This window comes from Artemia sp. Qi Xiang Cuo, chromosome 18 (genome assembly GCF_049724085.1).
Source record: "Artemia sp. Qi Xiang Cuo chromosome 18, ASM4972408v1, whole genome shotgun sequence".
Taxonomy (NCBI): Eukaryota; Metazoa; Arthropoda; class Branchiopoda; order Anostraca; family Artemiidae; genus Artemia; species Artemia sp. Qi Xiang Cuo.
The window spans coordinates 42326783-42343219 of NC_142811.1; the positions used below are offsets into that span (position 1 = coordinate 42326783).

At 36.1% G+C, this 16437-nt stretch overlaps 1 protein-coding gene across 1 annotated transcript in view; it reads right to left on the minus strand.

The window, feature by feature from the left end:
- Nucleotides 1–2318: 2318 nt before the first annotated feature.
- LOC148941513 (arrestin homolog) overlaps nt 2319–16437 on the minus strand; it is a 201028-nt gene continuing 186909 nt past the window's right edge. The window contains exon 10 of the mRNA XM_089104007.1: nt 2319–3308. Within this exon, the coding sequence (XP_088960133.1) occupies nt 3176–3308 (133 nt within the window). The 3' untranslated portion in view covers nt 2319–3175. The remainder of the gene's footprint in view (nt 3309–16437) is intronic.

A 16437-nucleotide genomic window follows, 5' to 3' on the forward strand; every position in this document is an offset into this window, starting at 1 on the left:
TGACTGATTCAGTCCCTCACGCCGATACCTGGCCAGAATACTTAGAACAAAAATATAAAGAGATATACACCGAAGAGGACGAAGAGAGAGCGGATGAGGAGATGAATAGTTTAGAAGAAACAGCCGATTTTGAGTTGGATTCAGAGGACGCTAAACTACTGGAACCAGTTGGACAGGAGGAAATATGGTACGCCTTGAAAAGCATGAGAGGGAATTCAGCTCCGGGCATCGACGGAGTACCAACTAAGCTGCTGAAATGGTCAAGAGCGTGGATACTGCCAGTGCTTGCATTGATATTCTCGGCAATTCTAAGTACACCTCTATGGCCACAAAATTGGCAGATATCGATTATGATCCCATTATTTAAGAAAGGAGAAAGAAACCTACACAAGAACTGTAGGGGGATAAGTTTAGGAAGTTCTATCAGTAAGCTATTTTGTAGAGTCCTTTCTAGTAGGATGGATAAATGGTTGCATTATAATGGTATATTAATTGAATGTCAGGCAGGGTTTAGGGAAAACTATAGTACAACTGATCAAATATTTTGTCTACAGGTTTTAGTTAGTAAATATACGAGGCATAGGAAAAATAGGCTATATACGGCGTTTTTGGACATTAGGGGAGCATTTGACGAAGTTTCAAGGAGTTTGTTGAAAGTGGTGTTGGTGAAATTAGGATTGCCAATTAGGTTAGTAGAAGTTATAATGAAAATGTATGAGGTGGTTAAAGTAGTTGTGAAGGTAGGTATTGCTTATTCTAGGCTAGTTTTAAGTAAGGTAGGCCTCAAACAGGGATACACTCTATCACCGCGTTTGTTTTCTTTTTTTATTAATAATATTGAGGAGTGTTTTAGAAATAGAAATGCCTCTATGTTAAAATTAATGTTGCTGGAGCTGCTTCGTTTATTATTTGCAGATGACATAGTATGGCTTGTGAAATCGGCTCCAGATTTGCAAAAGATGTTAGATATTTTGGATAGTTGTCTGGAGAGTAAAAAATTAGTTTTAAATATTGAAAAATCAGTTATATTAGTTTTTGGAAATGATGAAAGGGAAAATAATAAGTTTTATTTTAAAGGGAAAGAGATGAAGGAACTTAATGATTATATTTATTTGGGATGTAAGTTCACGAGTTCAGGGAAATGGAGTAATCAGGTGCAAATAGCGAGTTGGAAGGGTCAGAAGGCTTCATGGGCATTATTGAAGAGTCCCCTTACGCATCTAGGATCGGCAGATATTAAGCTACAGAAGAGAATTTTTGAGATGAAGGTAGGCCCATCATTGAGTTACGGTGGGGAAGTTTGGGGTTTTGATAAAGGGGAAAAAATAGAGAGAATTTATTTAGGACATTTCAGGAGACTTTTAGGGCTAAGCGGGAAATTTAATAATCTGGTGTTAAAGGGTGATCTAGGATTGTTTTCATTGAGGTTAAAAAGATTGGTTAGAATGATAGGATACTGGGAAAAGGTGATTGGTTTACAGAGTAATAGGTTAGTAAATGCAGCTTATCTGGAGGTGTTGCAGGATAGAACGAATTGTTCATGGGCTTCCCAGGTGAAATCAATCTTAAATAGTTGTGGGTTATCAGGTGTTTGGAATGAAGGGAAGGGGATAGGACTGGAAGTAGGAAATGTAGCAAAACTAGTAAAGGGAGTGTTTGAAGATCAGGAGATTCAGAAATGACAGTGTGAAGTCGCAGCCTCGGTGTCCCTCGGCATTTACCGGCAATGGAAGGAGGTCTGGGGATATGATAATTATTTTAAAGCAGGTTTAAATAGTGAAAAAATTAAGTGGTATATATCAGGGAGGGGTAATTTTCTAGCACTTGGAGAAAGGAGGAAATATTTAGGGAGGGTAAGGGTAAAGGAGGGTCTTACTCATGCCCTATGTGCGGAGAAAATGGGGAGGATCTGCTTCACTTCATGGCCCTTTGTCCCGAATTACAGGATCTAAGGAAAGATTTATTTTTTGTTAATGTGGGGACAAGTGAGTGGTTGGTTTCAGTAATGGGATCAAAAAATTATGGGACAATAAGAATGATAGCAAAGTATATAAAATTGGGTGTGTCACATAGAGATAGATTTTTGTAAAAAGGGGTGGGGTGAGTGTGGAAAGTATTGTTGTATGTGTGTAAGTTGTGTTCTTGTTTGTTTTATTTGTAGTCATGGCCCTTGATAGATGTAACATACATCTATCTATTTATGTTAGTTTAATGGTATCGTGTGCTTTATTATGTTTTTGTAATGTTTTGTAATTTTGCGTTGTTATTGTTATGTAGGCTACCATACTTTGCTATGAGTGTGTTATAATCTTTTGTGTGTGATTTTCCTTTTTTTGCCATGGCCCAAAGTGGCTTGTATTGCAATAAATATCTATCTATCTATCTATCTATCTAAAAGACAGAATGAACCGATTTGATATGAACAGTTCTGCTCCTTTTGTAGCGTTTTGTGCTCTATTATTATTTTTTTTTTTTTTTTAGAAATTAACCACTAACTTCAGAAGTTTACGTTTCTTATATTGTATCTGAATTCGAATGATTTTTAGACAATTTTTCGCAAGATATTCTCTCATGCCCAGTGAAAACCCACTGACCAATGGGTTTCACCGGGAGGAGGGGTCAGAAAAACCCCTAAACACGTGTACAGTTTTTTTCGCATATTTTGGGGGGGGGGGGGATTTCGACTAGGTTTTGGGGTGACCTTTAAGAACGATTATATATACGTACTTCGATGAACTGATTACATCCCTCTCATACCTTTTTTTTTAATTTGACATTTTGATCGTTTAACCTTTGACATTTGAATTTGACCATTTGACCACACCAAACCATGTACATCAAACACTATACTTTAAGGAACTTCTTCTCCTTCTGTCGGAACACCAAAAACAATGCCACTCGTAAAATAAAGAAAGAAAACATAGATTGTTTATCTTTATTCTCCTATTAATACCTTAACGGAAAGGGGCTATGGAGAGGGGGTATATAAGCATGTGTTTTTCGGTCTTACAACGGCTAAATTACAAACTTTTTTCATCTACAAAATAAACCGGACACTGTCTGAAATGCTGGGCACCTCTCCTATTTTTCTTCTTTAGTTACACCCATGAAAATAGATAATATTCAAGTAAATCCCATATAAATCAAACTCAATTATCTCTTCAAAACAGCATATTTAAAAGCTTAATAAAGTTTGCAGCTGTCCAGCAATTGTATCTGCCAAATTTTCTTTAGGTTTTGAATCCATTTCGATTGAAAATGGGTCATCCTCGTCTTCTTTGTCCAAAGTGTTCTCAACAGAAACAAGCCTATAAAAAAACAAAAAAAAACTTTGTCAGGTGAAGAGAAGATTGTAAAGACCAAAAGAAGATTTTGTACATATTTTACAGTCTGATACAAAGCAAGTAAAAAAGGTGGTACTAATGTTTGACGGTTGGAGATATAGTCTAACACGTAATAAAAGGGTGTTATTTTAGCAGGATTTCTTGGTCAACAGGGGATCATATTTTTAGTTGCTGCATTTACGTGGAACTGTCAAATATTTCCAATATTTAATTAGGTGATGTTAATCGAGCAGATTGTGCTTTCTGCACAATCTGCTAATCTGCTGCAATCTGCTTTATGATACATAACTATGATCAAAGTATTATAAATGCTAATGAAAAAGTTCGAAAACCGGTACTTGTGTTGAAAAGAAAACCATTAACGCCATCTTACGTTTACAACTTTGTTTGACTCTAAACTGCTGTAGACTTGCCTTTTCAGGTGCTTGAAAATGTATTAAAGGGTAAACAAAGCAAAATTGCGTCACCAGTTGGCCGAAAAACTTGAAATCAAGTAGCCTACTTAGCATGAAAAGATTTTCTGTAGCTAACCAGGCCTAGTTTTTACCGACAAAATTTAACGTATAATAATTCTTGAAGACAAAACACTGAATATTTATTACTTATAGGATAAATGCGATTTTTTTTCTATTTTTAATAAAGTTGGCAGACTCTTCACAGTAACACTATGACACTAGTAGTTTTATTCCTTATTTTCTTTTTTTACATCGCCAAAAATCTAAATCTTGAAAGTTCCCATTTTCTTCGGCTTAAGGTATAATAACACCAATTTCAGCGTTAGTAGATGAGCACAGAGTTTACAAGTGAGTACAAATACCGAAAAATGTATCTTTTTTACTAATTTTAAAAGCTCTTCCAGGAACAGAGTTTTGCTGAGCGGTAGTAAAAACATTTAATAGTAAAAACAAAATTTTCCAATTATTTCTAAGGATGATAAAAACGGGTATAACTCATTTAAGGAAAAAGACAACGGAAACTTCTAAATATTTTGGGAACTAAGTAAGACAGCCGAAAATAGAATAGAACAATCGATGGAATTGACGCAGCTTGAGAGGATGGACTGGAAATTTAAGTGACTATACACAATCTCACATAAAGTCTTTTGAATTATTGAAGTCTAGCGGTGCGTTTAAGACAAGGGGATCTAATTTTGCTGTAAAGAAAACAAAATCCCGATATGAAGACTAAAATAATTTATAAGGTTGGGTCTCAAAGAGTTTTAAATTTGTAATCAGAGTGCAATTTCTCAACTAGTACTAATACTACTACTACAAACAACGCTGTGCAGCACCAAGTCAACTGAGGCTGACACAGCTTTGCACACTCCTCTTCCATCCCAATCTATTCAAAGCATCCCTCTTTATAACCTCCCAGGAAGTTCCCATTTCCCTTGAATATTTCCTTATGAAATCCTCCCTCTCCAACCGGTATTGACCTGCTTTTCATTCGGCTCTAAATGGTTGGCCGACAAGGAGTTTTTGGCAATTTCTCAACTGAAATGCGAAAATATCACGATCTATACTAAATTCTGTCAAATTTGCAACGAACTTCCACAGGCAAAGGAATATCATTTGAATAGAAAACTCAAAAATCAAAATAAATTGCACGACAAGTATACGAATATTCGTTCAGTTTAATGGAAACCAAGCTTCAGAAGTAACGTTAATACCGAACCATGCTACGAACAAAATAATAAATTATGTTCGTAATGTTAAGTTAGGCTAATTAACCCAAAAATTTCATGAATGGAGTCATAATAAGCAATAAACATTTCAAATTTAACGGTAATAAATCTGTATAACTTAAAACATAAAAAAAATATTAAAAGCTTTTGTTTACTACTTTACCTGAGGCTGTACACAATTGTGTCTAGTGATGGTATATAATTTAGATTTATATCCATTTGCCCTTGATCTGAATTTAAATAGTTATAGATTCCAATAACAGCTGTGGTGAAATCGCTTAAGTTTTCGTTTCTTTTTTACTTGAATAACATCTGGTTGAAATAATACGTTGGATAATCTAATAGTTCTGACATTTGACTGTTTGAAACGTTGTGAGTACAAACATCATCGTCTTACAGCCTTTTAGATCCCTTAACACTACAATTAGTGCACCCGGAGGAAGTTCTTACCCCCCCCCCAGCAAAACAAACAGACAACAATGCTATTCGCTAAAATTATCAAACAGTTCGTGGTAATGAACTGTAAGTAAGGAGCGACCCGGCTCAATAGTAACCGAAACTCTAAAACGGAATTTTGATACCTATAAATACATCAAAAGAATCAGATATTTATGCTGATTTCAAATATATAAGTTTCATCAACTTTAGTTTTACCAATCAAAAGTTATGCGCCTGAGAAAATTTGGCTGATTTTAGAAAAAAGGGGAAAATACCCCCTAAAAATTATACAACCTTAATGAAAATCACACCATCACATTCAGTGTATCAGAGAACGCTACTGTAGAGGTTTGAAGCACCTATCTACAAAAATGTGGAATTTTGCATTTTTTGCCGGAAGAAGGATCCGGGGTGCGTGTTTATTTTTTTTTATATTTTTTTTTTTTTTTTTTTTCCAGGGGTGATCGTATCGACCCAGTGGTACTAGAATATCGTGGGAGGGCTCATTGGAACGGAAAATAAAAGTTCAAATGCCCTTTTTAAATGACAAAAAAATGGAGGGCAACTAGGCCCTCTCCCACGCTCATTTTTCTCCCTAAGTCATCCGATCAAAATTTTGAGATAGCCATTTTGTTCATCATGGTCGAAAATATGATAATTATGTCTTTCAGGATGATTTAATCCGCCGAAGTCCCCGGGGAAGGGCTGAAAGTTGTGAACTTTACCCAATGTTAACATATAGTATTGGTTATTGGGAAGTAAGTAGTAATAGTGTTAAAGGTTTGAACCCTACGCCTGAGGCATGAATATACAGTGTAGTCTAACCGGTACATTGGCTTACCACGGGTCAAGCACCTATTACTACGAACGATACTTGTCCTACCAGATGGGTTTTCTAATGTGGCACTCATTTTTTGGCGGTCAAACTCATGGATACATGTTTTTTTTTTGTTTTTTTTTAAACTGGTATTTTTTCAATGAAGCCCATAACACTTTGCAGAAACCCGTGAATGTAGGAGTGAAAGTCTGTTCGTAGTATATCTGAATCCAATTACTAATCAAGTTAGTGTGACCGCCATTTTTCGATCTGGTTAGGTGGGTATAATCTGGTTTGGTTCGTTAATGTGAGAGGGTTACTCAATTTACATCTTAGTGTTAACTGGGCGATGACCAGAATTATTTGATTAACATTTAAAAAGGGGTAATGAGATATGTGATCTGTATAATACACTAGTGATGTTTAATAAGTATTGTCAATTTAAAATAGGATCTAACGTTCCCTTCGTTCCCCCATTTCTGAGGGCAGGGAGGGGAGGGGTCAATTTTGGAGGGAAAACATCTGCATCAAGGGGAAGGCTCAGAGACCTTTCGTTCCCACATTTCCGAGGGCAGGGGAGGGGGAAAAGGTGATAGTATTCTAATACAATAATTCAAGCATAATAGAATTTATGCTCCTAGTGGAAGCTCGTAAAGCCCTTCCACCTCCCCGCGCTAGGATTATTGCCTGGATGTACCTCTAAATACAGAGAATTAAGGTGATAGTATTCAGATACAATAAGTCAAGTATAATAGAATTTATGCTCCTAGTGGAACCTCTTAAAACCCTTCCCCCTCTCCCGCACTAGGATTATTGCCTAGCTGTGATAATGGATATTACCTCTAAATACTGAGAATTAAGGTGATAGTATTCCGATGCAATAAGTCAAGTATACTAGAATTTATGTTCCTAGTGAAAGCTTTTAAGCTCAGGCCCCCGCCCCGCTCGAGGATTATTGCCTGGGCATGACCATGGAAAGTACCAAGCAATACAGAGACTTAAGGTGATATAATTCAGATACCCTAAATAAAGAGTACTATAATTTATGCTCATTCTTGATCCTTGTAAAACCCTCCCCCCTCCCCGCGCGAGGATTATTGCCTGGCTGTGACAATGGATATTACCTCTAAATACAGAGAATTAAGGTGATATTATTCCGATATAATAAGTCAAGTATACTAGAATTGATGCTCCTACTGGAAGATCGTAAAACCCTTCCCCCTCCCTGCGCTAGGATTATTGCCTAGCTGTGACTATGGATATTACCCCTAAATACAGAGAATTAAGGTGATAGTATTTCGATACAATAAGTCAAGTATAATAGAATTTATGCTCCTATTGGAACCTCGTAAAACCGTTCCCCCTCACCCGCACTAGGATTATTGCCTAGCTGTGACAATGGATATTACCTCTAAATACAGAGAATTAAGGTGATAGTATTCCGATACAATAAGTCAAGTATAATAGAATTTATGCTCCTAGTGGAAACTCGTAAAATCCTTCCCACTCCCCGCACTAGGATTATTGCCTAGCTGTGACAATGGATATTACCTCTAAATACAGAGAATTAAGGTGATAGTATTCCGATACAATAAGTCAAGTATACTAGAATTTATGCTCCTACTGGAAGCTCGTAAAACCCTTCCCCCTCCCCGCGCTAGGATTATTGCCTAGCTATGACAATGGATATTACCTATAAATACAGAGAATTAAGGTGATAGTATTCCGATACAATAAGTCAAGTATAATAGATTTTATGCTCCTAGTGGAAACTCGTAAAACCCTTCCCCCTCCCCCGCACTAGGATTATTGCCTAGCGGTGACAATGGATATTACCTCTAAATACAGAGAATTAAGGTGATAGTATTCCGATACAATAAGTCAAGTATACTAGAATTTATGCTCCTAGTGGAAGCTCGTAAAACCCTTCCCCCTCCCCGCGCGAGGATTATTGCCTAGCTATGACAATGGATAATACCTCTAAATAAAGAGAATTAATGTTATATTATTCCGATTCAATAAGTCAATTATAATATAATTTTTGCTCCTAGTGAAAGCTCGTAAAACCCGCCCCCCACTCCCGCGCTCGAATAATTGCCAAGCTGTTACAATGGATATAACCTCTAAATACCGAGAAGTAAGGTGATAGTATTCCCATAGAATAAGTCACGTCTGATAGAATTTATGCTCCTAGTGGAAGCTCGTAAAACCCTTCCCCCTCCCCGCGCGAGGATTATTGCCTAGCTATGACAATGGATATTACCTCTAAATACAGAGAATTAAGGTGTTAGTATTCCGATACAATAAGTCAAGTATAATAGAATTAATGCTCCTAGTGGAAGCTCGTAAAACCCTTCCCACTCCCCGCACTAGGATTATTGCCTAGCTGTGACAATGGATATTACCTCTAAATACAGAGAATTAAGGTGATAGTATTCTGATACAATAAGTCAAGTATAATAGAATTTATGCTCCTAGTGGAAGCTCGTAAAACCCTTCCCACTCCCCGCGCTAGGATTATTGCCTAGCTGTGACAATGGATATTACCTCTAAATACAGAAAATTAAGGTGATAGTTTTCCGATACAATAAGTCTAGTATACTAGAATTAATGCTCCTTGTGGAACCTCGTAAAACCCTTCCCCCTCCCCGCGCTAGGATTATTGCCTAGCTGTGACAATGGATATTACCTCTAAATACAGAGAATTAAGGTGATAGTATTCTGATACAATAAGTCAACTATAATAGAATTTATGCTCCTAGTGGAAACTCGTAAAACCCTTCCCCCTCCCCGCGCTAGGATTATATCCTGGCTGTGTCAATGGATATTACCTCAAAATACAGAGAATTAAGGTGATAGTATTCCGATACAATAAGTCAAGTATACTAGAATTTATGCTCCTCGTGGAAGCTCATAAAACCCTTCCCCCTCCCTGCGCTAGGATTATTGCCTAGCTGTGACAATGGATATTACCTCTAAATACAGAGAATTAAGGTGATAGTATTCCGATACAATAAGTCAAGTATAATAGAATTTATGCTCCTATTGGAACCTCGTAAAACCGTTCCCACTCCCCGCGCTAGGATTATTGCATAGCTGTGACAATGGATATTACCTCTAAATACATAGAATTAAGGTGATAGTATTCCGATACAATAAGACAACTATACTAGACTTTATGCTCCTAGTGGAAGCTCGTAAAACCCTTCCCCCTCCCCGCGCTAGGATTATTGCCTAGCTATGACAATGGATATTACCTCTAAATACAGAGAATTAAGGTGGTAGTATTCCGATACAATAAGTCAAGTATACTAGAATTTATGCTCCTAGTGCAAGCTCTTAACACCCGTCCCGCTCCCCGCGCTAGGATTATTGCCTAGCTGTGAAAATGGATATTACCTCTAAATACATAGAATTAAGGTGATAGTATTCCGATACAATAAGTCAAGTATACTGGAATTTATGCTCCTAGTGGAAGCTCGTAAAATCCTTCCCCCTGTAAAATCTGAGCTAATAAGGGCTTTTGACTGTAAACTCTAGTTTGTTGAAAGAAAATTATGGAAAATACAATTCTCTGGTTCAAATGTGAAACTTAGGTCCTTTTTTGGATTGAAAAATAAAACTATATCCGTAAAATCTGAACTAATAATTCAATATTTTTTTCATAAAAACAAACAATTTTTTTTTTTTAACTTCGAAATTTTTCAACTTTATTTATTTTTTTATTTTTGTATCTATCTTAAAATGTCAAAGTATGCTTACGGTTCTAACAATTGCGCTCTATGATTGGTCAGAGACACGATGTGGCTTTCCCACTGGTATTCTATGACCGCTTATCGTCACTACCTAGTCTACTGCATGTATTAAATCAGTATTTTTTACACAGTGGAACGATAAACACATAAGTCATATCTTTTAAAAAAGAAAGTGAAGATGGAACATTTTAATAGAGTTTGTTCTCATAACAAGGTTATTGTAGCATTGAATGCCGACAAGGAGAAGTATTTAAACTATGAAACAAGTACACGTGGTAGCACTATTGGAAATGTATGCATGCATTGTCATGACAGTAAGGAATTAAATTTCTTTGGGATACCAAAAAAATTCAACTCTTATGATGGTGGTTATGCGAGATTGAGATCTCCAGAGATGATTGCACTCAAAGAGAATGCTAACATAAAAATAATTGTTGATGATAGAGGACAACTCCTTGCTACTGCTGCAGGTAACACATTACCTATGGATACATCCAATCATCAGCTTTCGGGTATTAGCATTCAACGGAAGGCTAATAAAAAAAGGCCTACTCTGCTACTAATATCGTAAACCATATCTTGTTTACGTGCCGAAACTGCTACCTGTGTAAAAATAATGTTTTAATAGACATTGAAATTGCGAGAAAAATAAAAATGGTATTGTCAAAAAATATCACTATTGAATATAAAGATGAAACGATGAAGAATACAGCACCAGAAAACATTAATGGCATTGATCAGACTGTCAATGAATCAAATAATACCAAAGACGAAAAGCATATTGAGCCTGTTCATGAGACACCAGTAAAAACTGTGTATGATTCAAAATGGAATAAAGATTATTCTACTGATTACGAACTAAGAGACGACGATAACTACAATATCAAGAGAGAACATGGTGAACTATTTTATGGAACAGATTCAAAATGTCCAAAGTTAATCATTGATATTAATAATGTATCATAATACATTTTTGTATTAATATTCAACATAGCATTATTTCATTAAAAATGTTACATTATTACATGTTCATTATTTTTTAGAGTAAGCTATTGTATCAAGCGTTTAGAATGTATATTAAAACATCGGAGATGTAGGAAATGGAATTTGTGTACATCTATTGTCAGACACCCTATTTCCGTAAAATCTGAGCTATTAAGGGTTTTTGACCGTAAACTCTAGTTTGTTTTTTTTGTAAGAAAATTATGGAAATACAATTCTCTGGTTCAAATGCGGAGCTCAAGTCTATTATTGGATCGAAAAATAAAACTATTTCCGTAAAATCTAGCTAATAAGGCTTTTTCGATCGTAAACTCTAGATTCTTGTAAGAAAATTATGTAAAATACATTTTTGTACGTATCTTAAAATGACGAAATATCATTCTTGAATTCTCCTCTTGGATACACAATACAGAAATTATAAAAAAAAAATTTAATACTTCCCCCCAAACTCAAATTTTCCAAAAATGTACTATAGAAGCTTTTAAAATATTTCTAAAGCACTAATAGATAGAGTGCTAAAACATTAGAATCGACTTCAGAGGACACGTTATATCACGGGAAGAGGTTTTGAAAATCCCCCCCCCCAAACTAAAAATTTTCCCAACTTCTACTTTAGAATCTATTAAAATATTTCTAAAGCACTAGTGGATAGAGTGCTAAAAACATCAGAATCGACTTCAGAGGACATGTTATATCACGGGAAGAGGTTTTGAAAATCCCCCTTCCCCCCAAACTCAAAATTTTCCGAAATTCTACTTTAGTAGCTTTTAAGATATTTCTAAAGCACTAATAGATACTGTTCTAAAAATATCAGAATCGACTTCAGAGGACACGTTATATCACGGGAAGAGGTTTTGAAAATCCCCCTTCCCCCCCCCCCCCCAAACTCAAAATTTTCCAAAATTTTACTTTAGAAGCTTGTGTGTGTCTCTTTGGGCTTTTTGTGTCTCTTCGGACTGTGTGTATGTCTCTACAAATGTAGAAAAACCCGTTTGGGTGAGTTGAAATAAAAAAAATTTAACAAGAAATGACTGAAAAGTTCCGCATTTGAACCAGAGAATTGTATTTCCATAATTTTCTTACAAAAAAAAAACTAGAGTTTACGGTCAAAAACCCTTAATAGCTCAGATTTTACGGAAATAGGGTGTCTGACAATAGATGTACGCAAACTCCTTTTCCTACATCTCCGATGTTTTAATATACATTCTAAACGCTTGATACGCTAGCTTACTCTAAAAAATAATGAACACGTAACAATGTAATATTTTTAATGAAATAATGCTATGTTGAATATTAATACAAAAATATATTTTGATACATTATTAATATCAATGATTAACTTTGGACATTTTGAATCTGTTCTATAAAATAGTTCACCATGTTCTCTCTTGATATTGTAGTTATTGTCTTCTCTTAGTTCGTAATCAGTAGAATAATCATTATTCCATTTTGAATCATACACAATTTTTACTGGTGTCTCCTGAACAGGCTCAATATGCTTTTCGTCTTTGCTATTATTTGATTCATTGACTTTTTGATCAATGCCAGTAATGTTTGCTGGTGCTTTGTTCTTCATCGTTTCATCTTTATATTCCGTAGTGATATTTTTTGACAATGCCATTTTTATTTTTCTTGCAATTTCACTGTCTATTAACACATTATTTTTACACAGGTAGCAGTTTTGGCACGTAAACAAGATATGGTTTACGATATTAGTAGCAGAGTAGGCCTTTCTTTTATTAGCCTTCCGTTGAATGCTAATACCCGAAAGCTGATGATTGGATGTATCCGTAGGTAATGTGTCACCTGCAGCAGTAGCAAGGAGTTGTCCTCTATCATCAACAATTATTTTTATGTTAGCATTCTTTTTGAGTGCAATCATCTCTGGAGATCTCAATCTCGCATAACCACCATCATAAGAGTTGAATTTTTTCGGTATCCCAAAGAAATTAAATTCCTTACTGTCATGAAAATGCATGCATACATTTCCAATAGTGCTACCACTTGTACTTGTTTCATAGTTTAAATACTTCTCCTTGTCGGCATTCAATGCTACAATAACCTTGTTATGAGAACACACTCTATTAAAATGTTCCATCTTCACTTTCTTTTTTAAAAGATATGACTTATGTGTTTATCGTTCCACTGTGTACAAAATACTGATTTAATACATGCAGTAGACTAGGTAGTGACGATAAGCGGTCATAGAATACCAGTGGGAAAGCCACATCGTGTATCTGACCAATCATAGAGCGCAATTGTTAGAACCGTAAGCATACTTTGACATTTTAATATAGATAAAAAAATAAAAAAATAAATAAAGTTTAAACATTTAGAAGTTTAAAAAAAAATAGTTTGTTCTTATGAAAAAAATATTGAACTATTAGGTCAGATTTTACTGATTTAGATTTATTTTTCAATCCAAAAAAGGACCTAAGTTTCACATTTGAACAAGAGATTTGTATTTTCCATAATTTTCTTTCAAAAAACTAGAGTTTACAGTCAAAAACCCTTATTAGCTCAGATTTTACAGGGGGAAGGGTTTTACAAGCTTCCACTAGGAGCATAAATTCTAGTATACTTGACTTATTGTATCGGAATACTATCACCTTAATTCTATGTATTTAGAGGTAATATCCATTGTCACAGCTAGGCAATAATCCTAGCGCGCGGAGTGGGAAGGGTTTTACGAGCTTCCAGTAGGAGCATCAATTCTATTATACTTGACTTATTGTATCGGAATACTAACACCTTAATTCTCTGTATTTAGAGGTAATATCCATTGTCATAGCTAGGCAATAATCCTAGCGCGGGAGGGGGAAGGGTTTTACGATCTTCCACTAGGAGCATCAATTCTAGTATACTTGACTTATTGTATCGGAATACTATCACCTTAATTCTCTGTATTTAGAGGTAATATACATTGTCACAGCTAGGCAATAATCCTAGCGCGGGGAGGGGGAAGGGTTTTACGAGCTTCCACTAGGAGCATAAATTCTATTATACTCTGACTAATTGTATCGGAATACTATCACCTTAATTCTATGTATTTAGAGGTAATATCCATTGTCACAGCTAGGCAATAATCCTAGCGCGGGGAGTGGGAAGGGTTTTACGAGCTTCCACTAGGAGCATAAATTCTAGTATACTTGACTTATTGTATTGGAATACTATCACCTTAATTCTCTGTATTTAGAGGTAATATCCATTGTCACAGCTAGGCAATAATCCTAGTGGGGGGAGTGGGAAGGGTTTTACGAGCTTCCACTAGGAGCATTAATTCTATTATACTTGACTTATTGTATCGGAATACTAACACCTTAATTCTCTGTATTTAGAGGTAATATCCATTGACACAGCCAGGCAATAATCCTAGCGCGGGGAGGGGGAAGGGTTTTACGAGTTTCCACTAGGAGCATAAATTCTATTATAGTTGACTTATTGTATCAGAATACTATCACCTTAATTCTCTGTATTTAGAGGTAATATCCATTGTCATAGCTAGGCAATAATCCTAGCGCGGGGAGGGGGAAGGGTTTTACGAGCTTCCACTAGGAGCATAAATTCTAGTATACTAGACTTATTGAATCTGAATACTATCACCTTAATTCTCTGTATTTAGAGGTAATATCCATTGTCAGAGCTAGGCAATAATCCTAGCGCGGGGAGGGGGAAGGGTTTTATGAGCTTCTATTAGAAACATAAATTCTATTATACTTGACTTATTGTATCGGAATAATATGAACTTAATTCTCTGTATTTAGAGATTATATCCATTGTCATAGCAAGGCAAGAATCCTCGCGTTGGGAGGGGGAAGGTCTTTACGAGCTTCCACTAGGAGCGTCCATTCTATTATACTTGACTTATTGTATTGGAATACTAACACCTTAATTCTCTGTATTTAGAGGTAATATCCATTGTCATAGGTAGGCAATAATCCTAGCGCGAGGAGGGGGAAGGGTTTTAAGAGCTTCCACTAGGAGCATAAATTCTAGTATACTTGACTTATTGTATCGGAATACTATCACCTTAATTCTCTGTATTTAGAGGTAATATCCATTGTCACCGCTAGGCAATAATCCTAGTGCGGGGAGGGGGAAGGGTTTTACGAGGTTCCACTAGAAGCATAAATTCTATTATACTTGACTTATTGTATCGGAATACTATCACCTTAATTCTCTGTATTTAGAGGTAATATCCATTGTCACAGCTAGGCAATAATCCTAGCGCGGGGAGGGGAAGGGTTTTACGAGCTTCCAGTAGGAGCATCAATTCTAGTATACTTGACTTATTGTATCGGAATACTATCACCTTAATTCTCTGTATTTAGAGGGAATATCTATTGTCACAGCCAGGCAATAATCCTAGCGCGGGGAGAGGGGAAGGGTTTTACGAGTTTCCACTAGGAGCATAAATTCTATTATACTTGACTTATTGTATCGGAATACTATTACCTTAATTCTCTGTATTTAGAGGTAATATCCATTGTCACAGCTAGGCAATAATCCTAGTGCGGGAGAGGGGAAGGGTTTTACGAGGTTCCACTAGGAGCATAAATTCTAGTATACTTGACATATTGTATCGGAATACTATCACCTTAATAAACTTTCTGTAGAGGTAATATCAATGGTCAAAGCTAGGCTATACGGTGTGCAGGGTGGGGGGGTATAGTTTTAAGAGCTTCTACTTGAAGCATACATTCTATTATACTTGACTGATTGGATCGGAACACAATCACCATAATTCTCTGTATTTAGAGGTAATATCCATTGTCACAGCCAGGCAATAATCCTAGCGCGGGGAGGGGGAGGATTTTACGAGTTTCCACTAGGAGCATAAATTCTATTATACTTGACTTATTGTATCGGAATACTATCACCTTAATTCTCTGTATTTAGAGGTAATATCCTTTGTCATAGCTAGGCTATAATCCTCGCTCGGGGTGGGTGAATGGTTTTACGAGCTTCCTCTAGGAGCATAAATTATAGTATACTTGACTTATTGTATCGGAATACTATCACCTTAATTCTCTGTATTTAGAGGTAATATCCATTGTCACAGCTAGGCAATAATCCAAGTGCGGGAGCGGGGGAAGGGTTTTACGAGGTTCCACTAGGAGCATAAATTCTATTATACTTGACTTATTGTATCGGAATACTATCACCTTAATTCTCTGTATTTAGAGGTACAGCCAGGCAATAATCCTAGCGCGGGGAGGGGGAAGGGCTTTACGAGCTTCCACTAGGAGCATCAATTCTATTATGCTTGAATAATTGTATTGGAATACTATCACCTTCTCCCCCTCCCCTGCCCTCGGAAATGTGGAAACGAAGGGAACGTTAGATCCTATTTTAAATTGACAATACTTATCAAACATCACTAGTGTATTATACAGA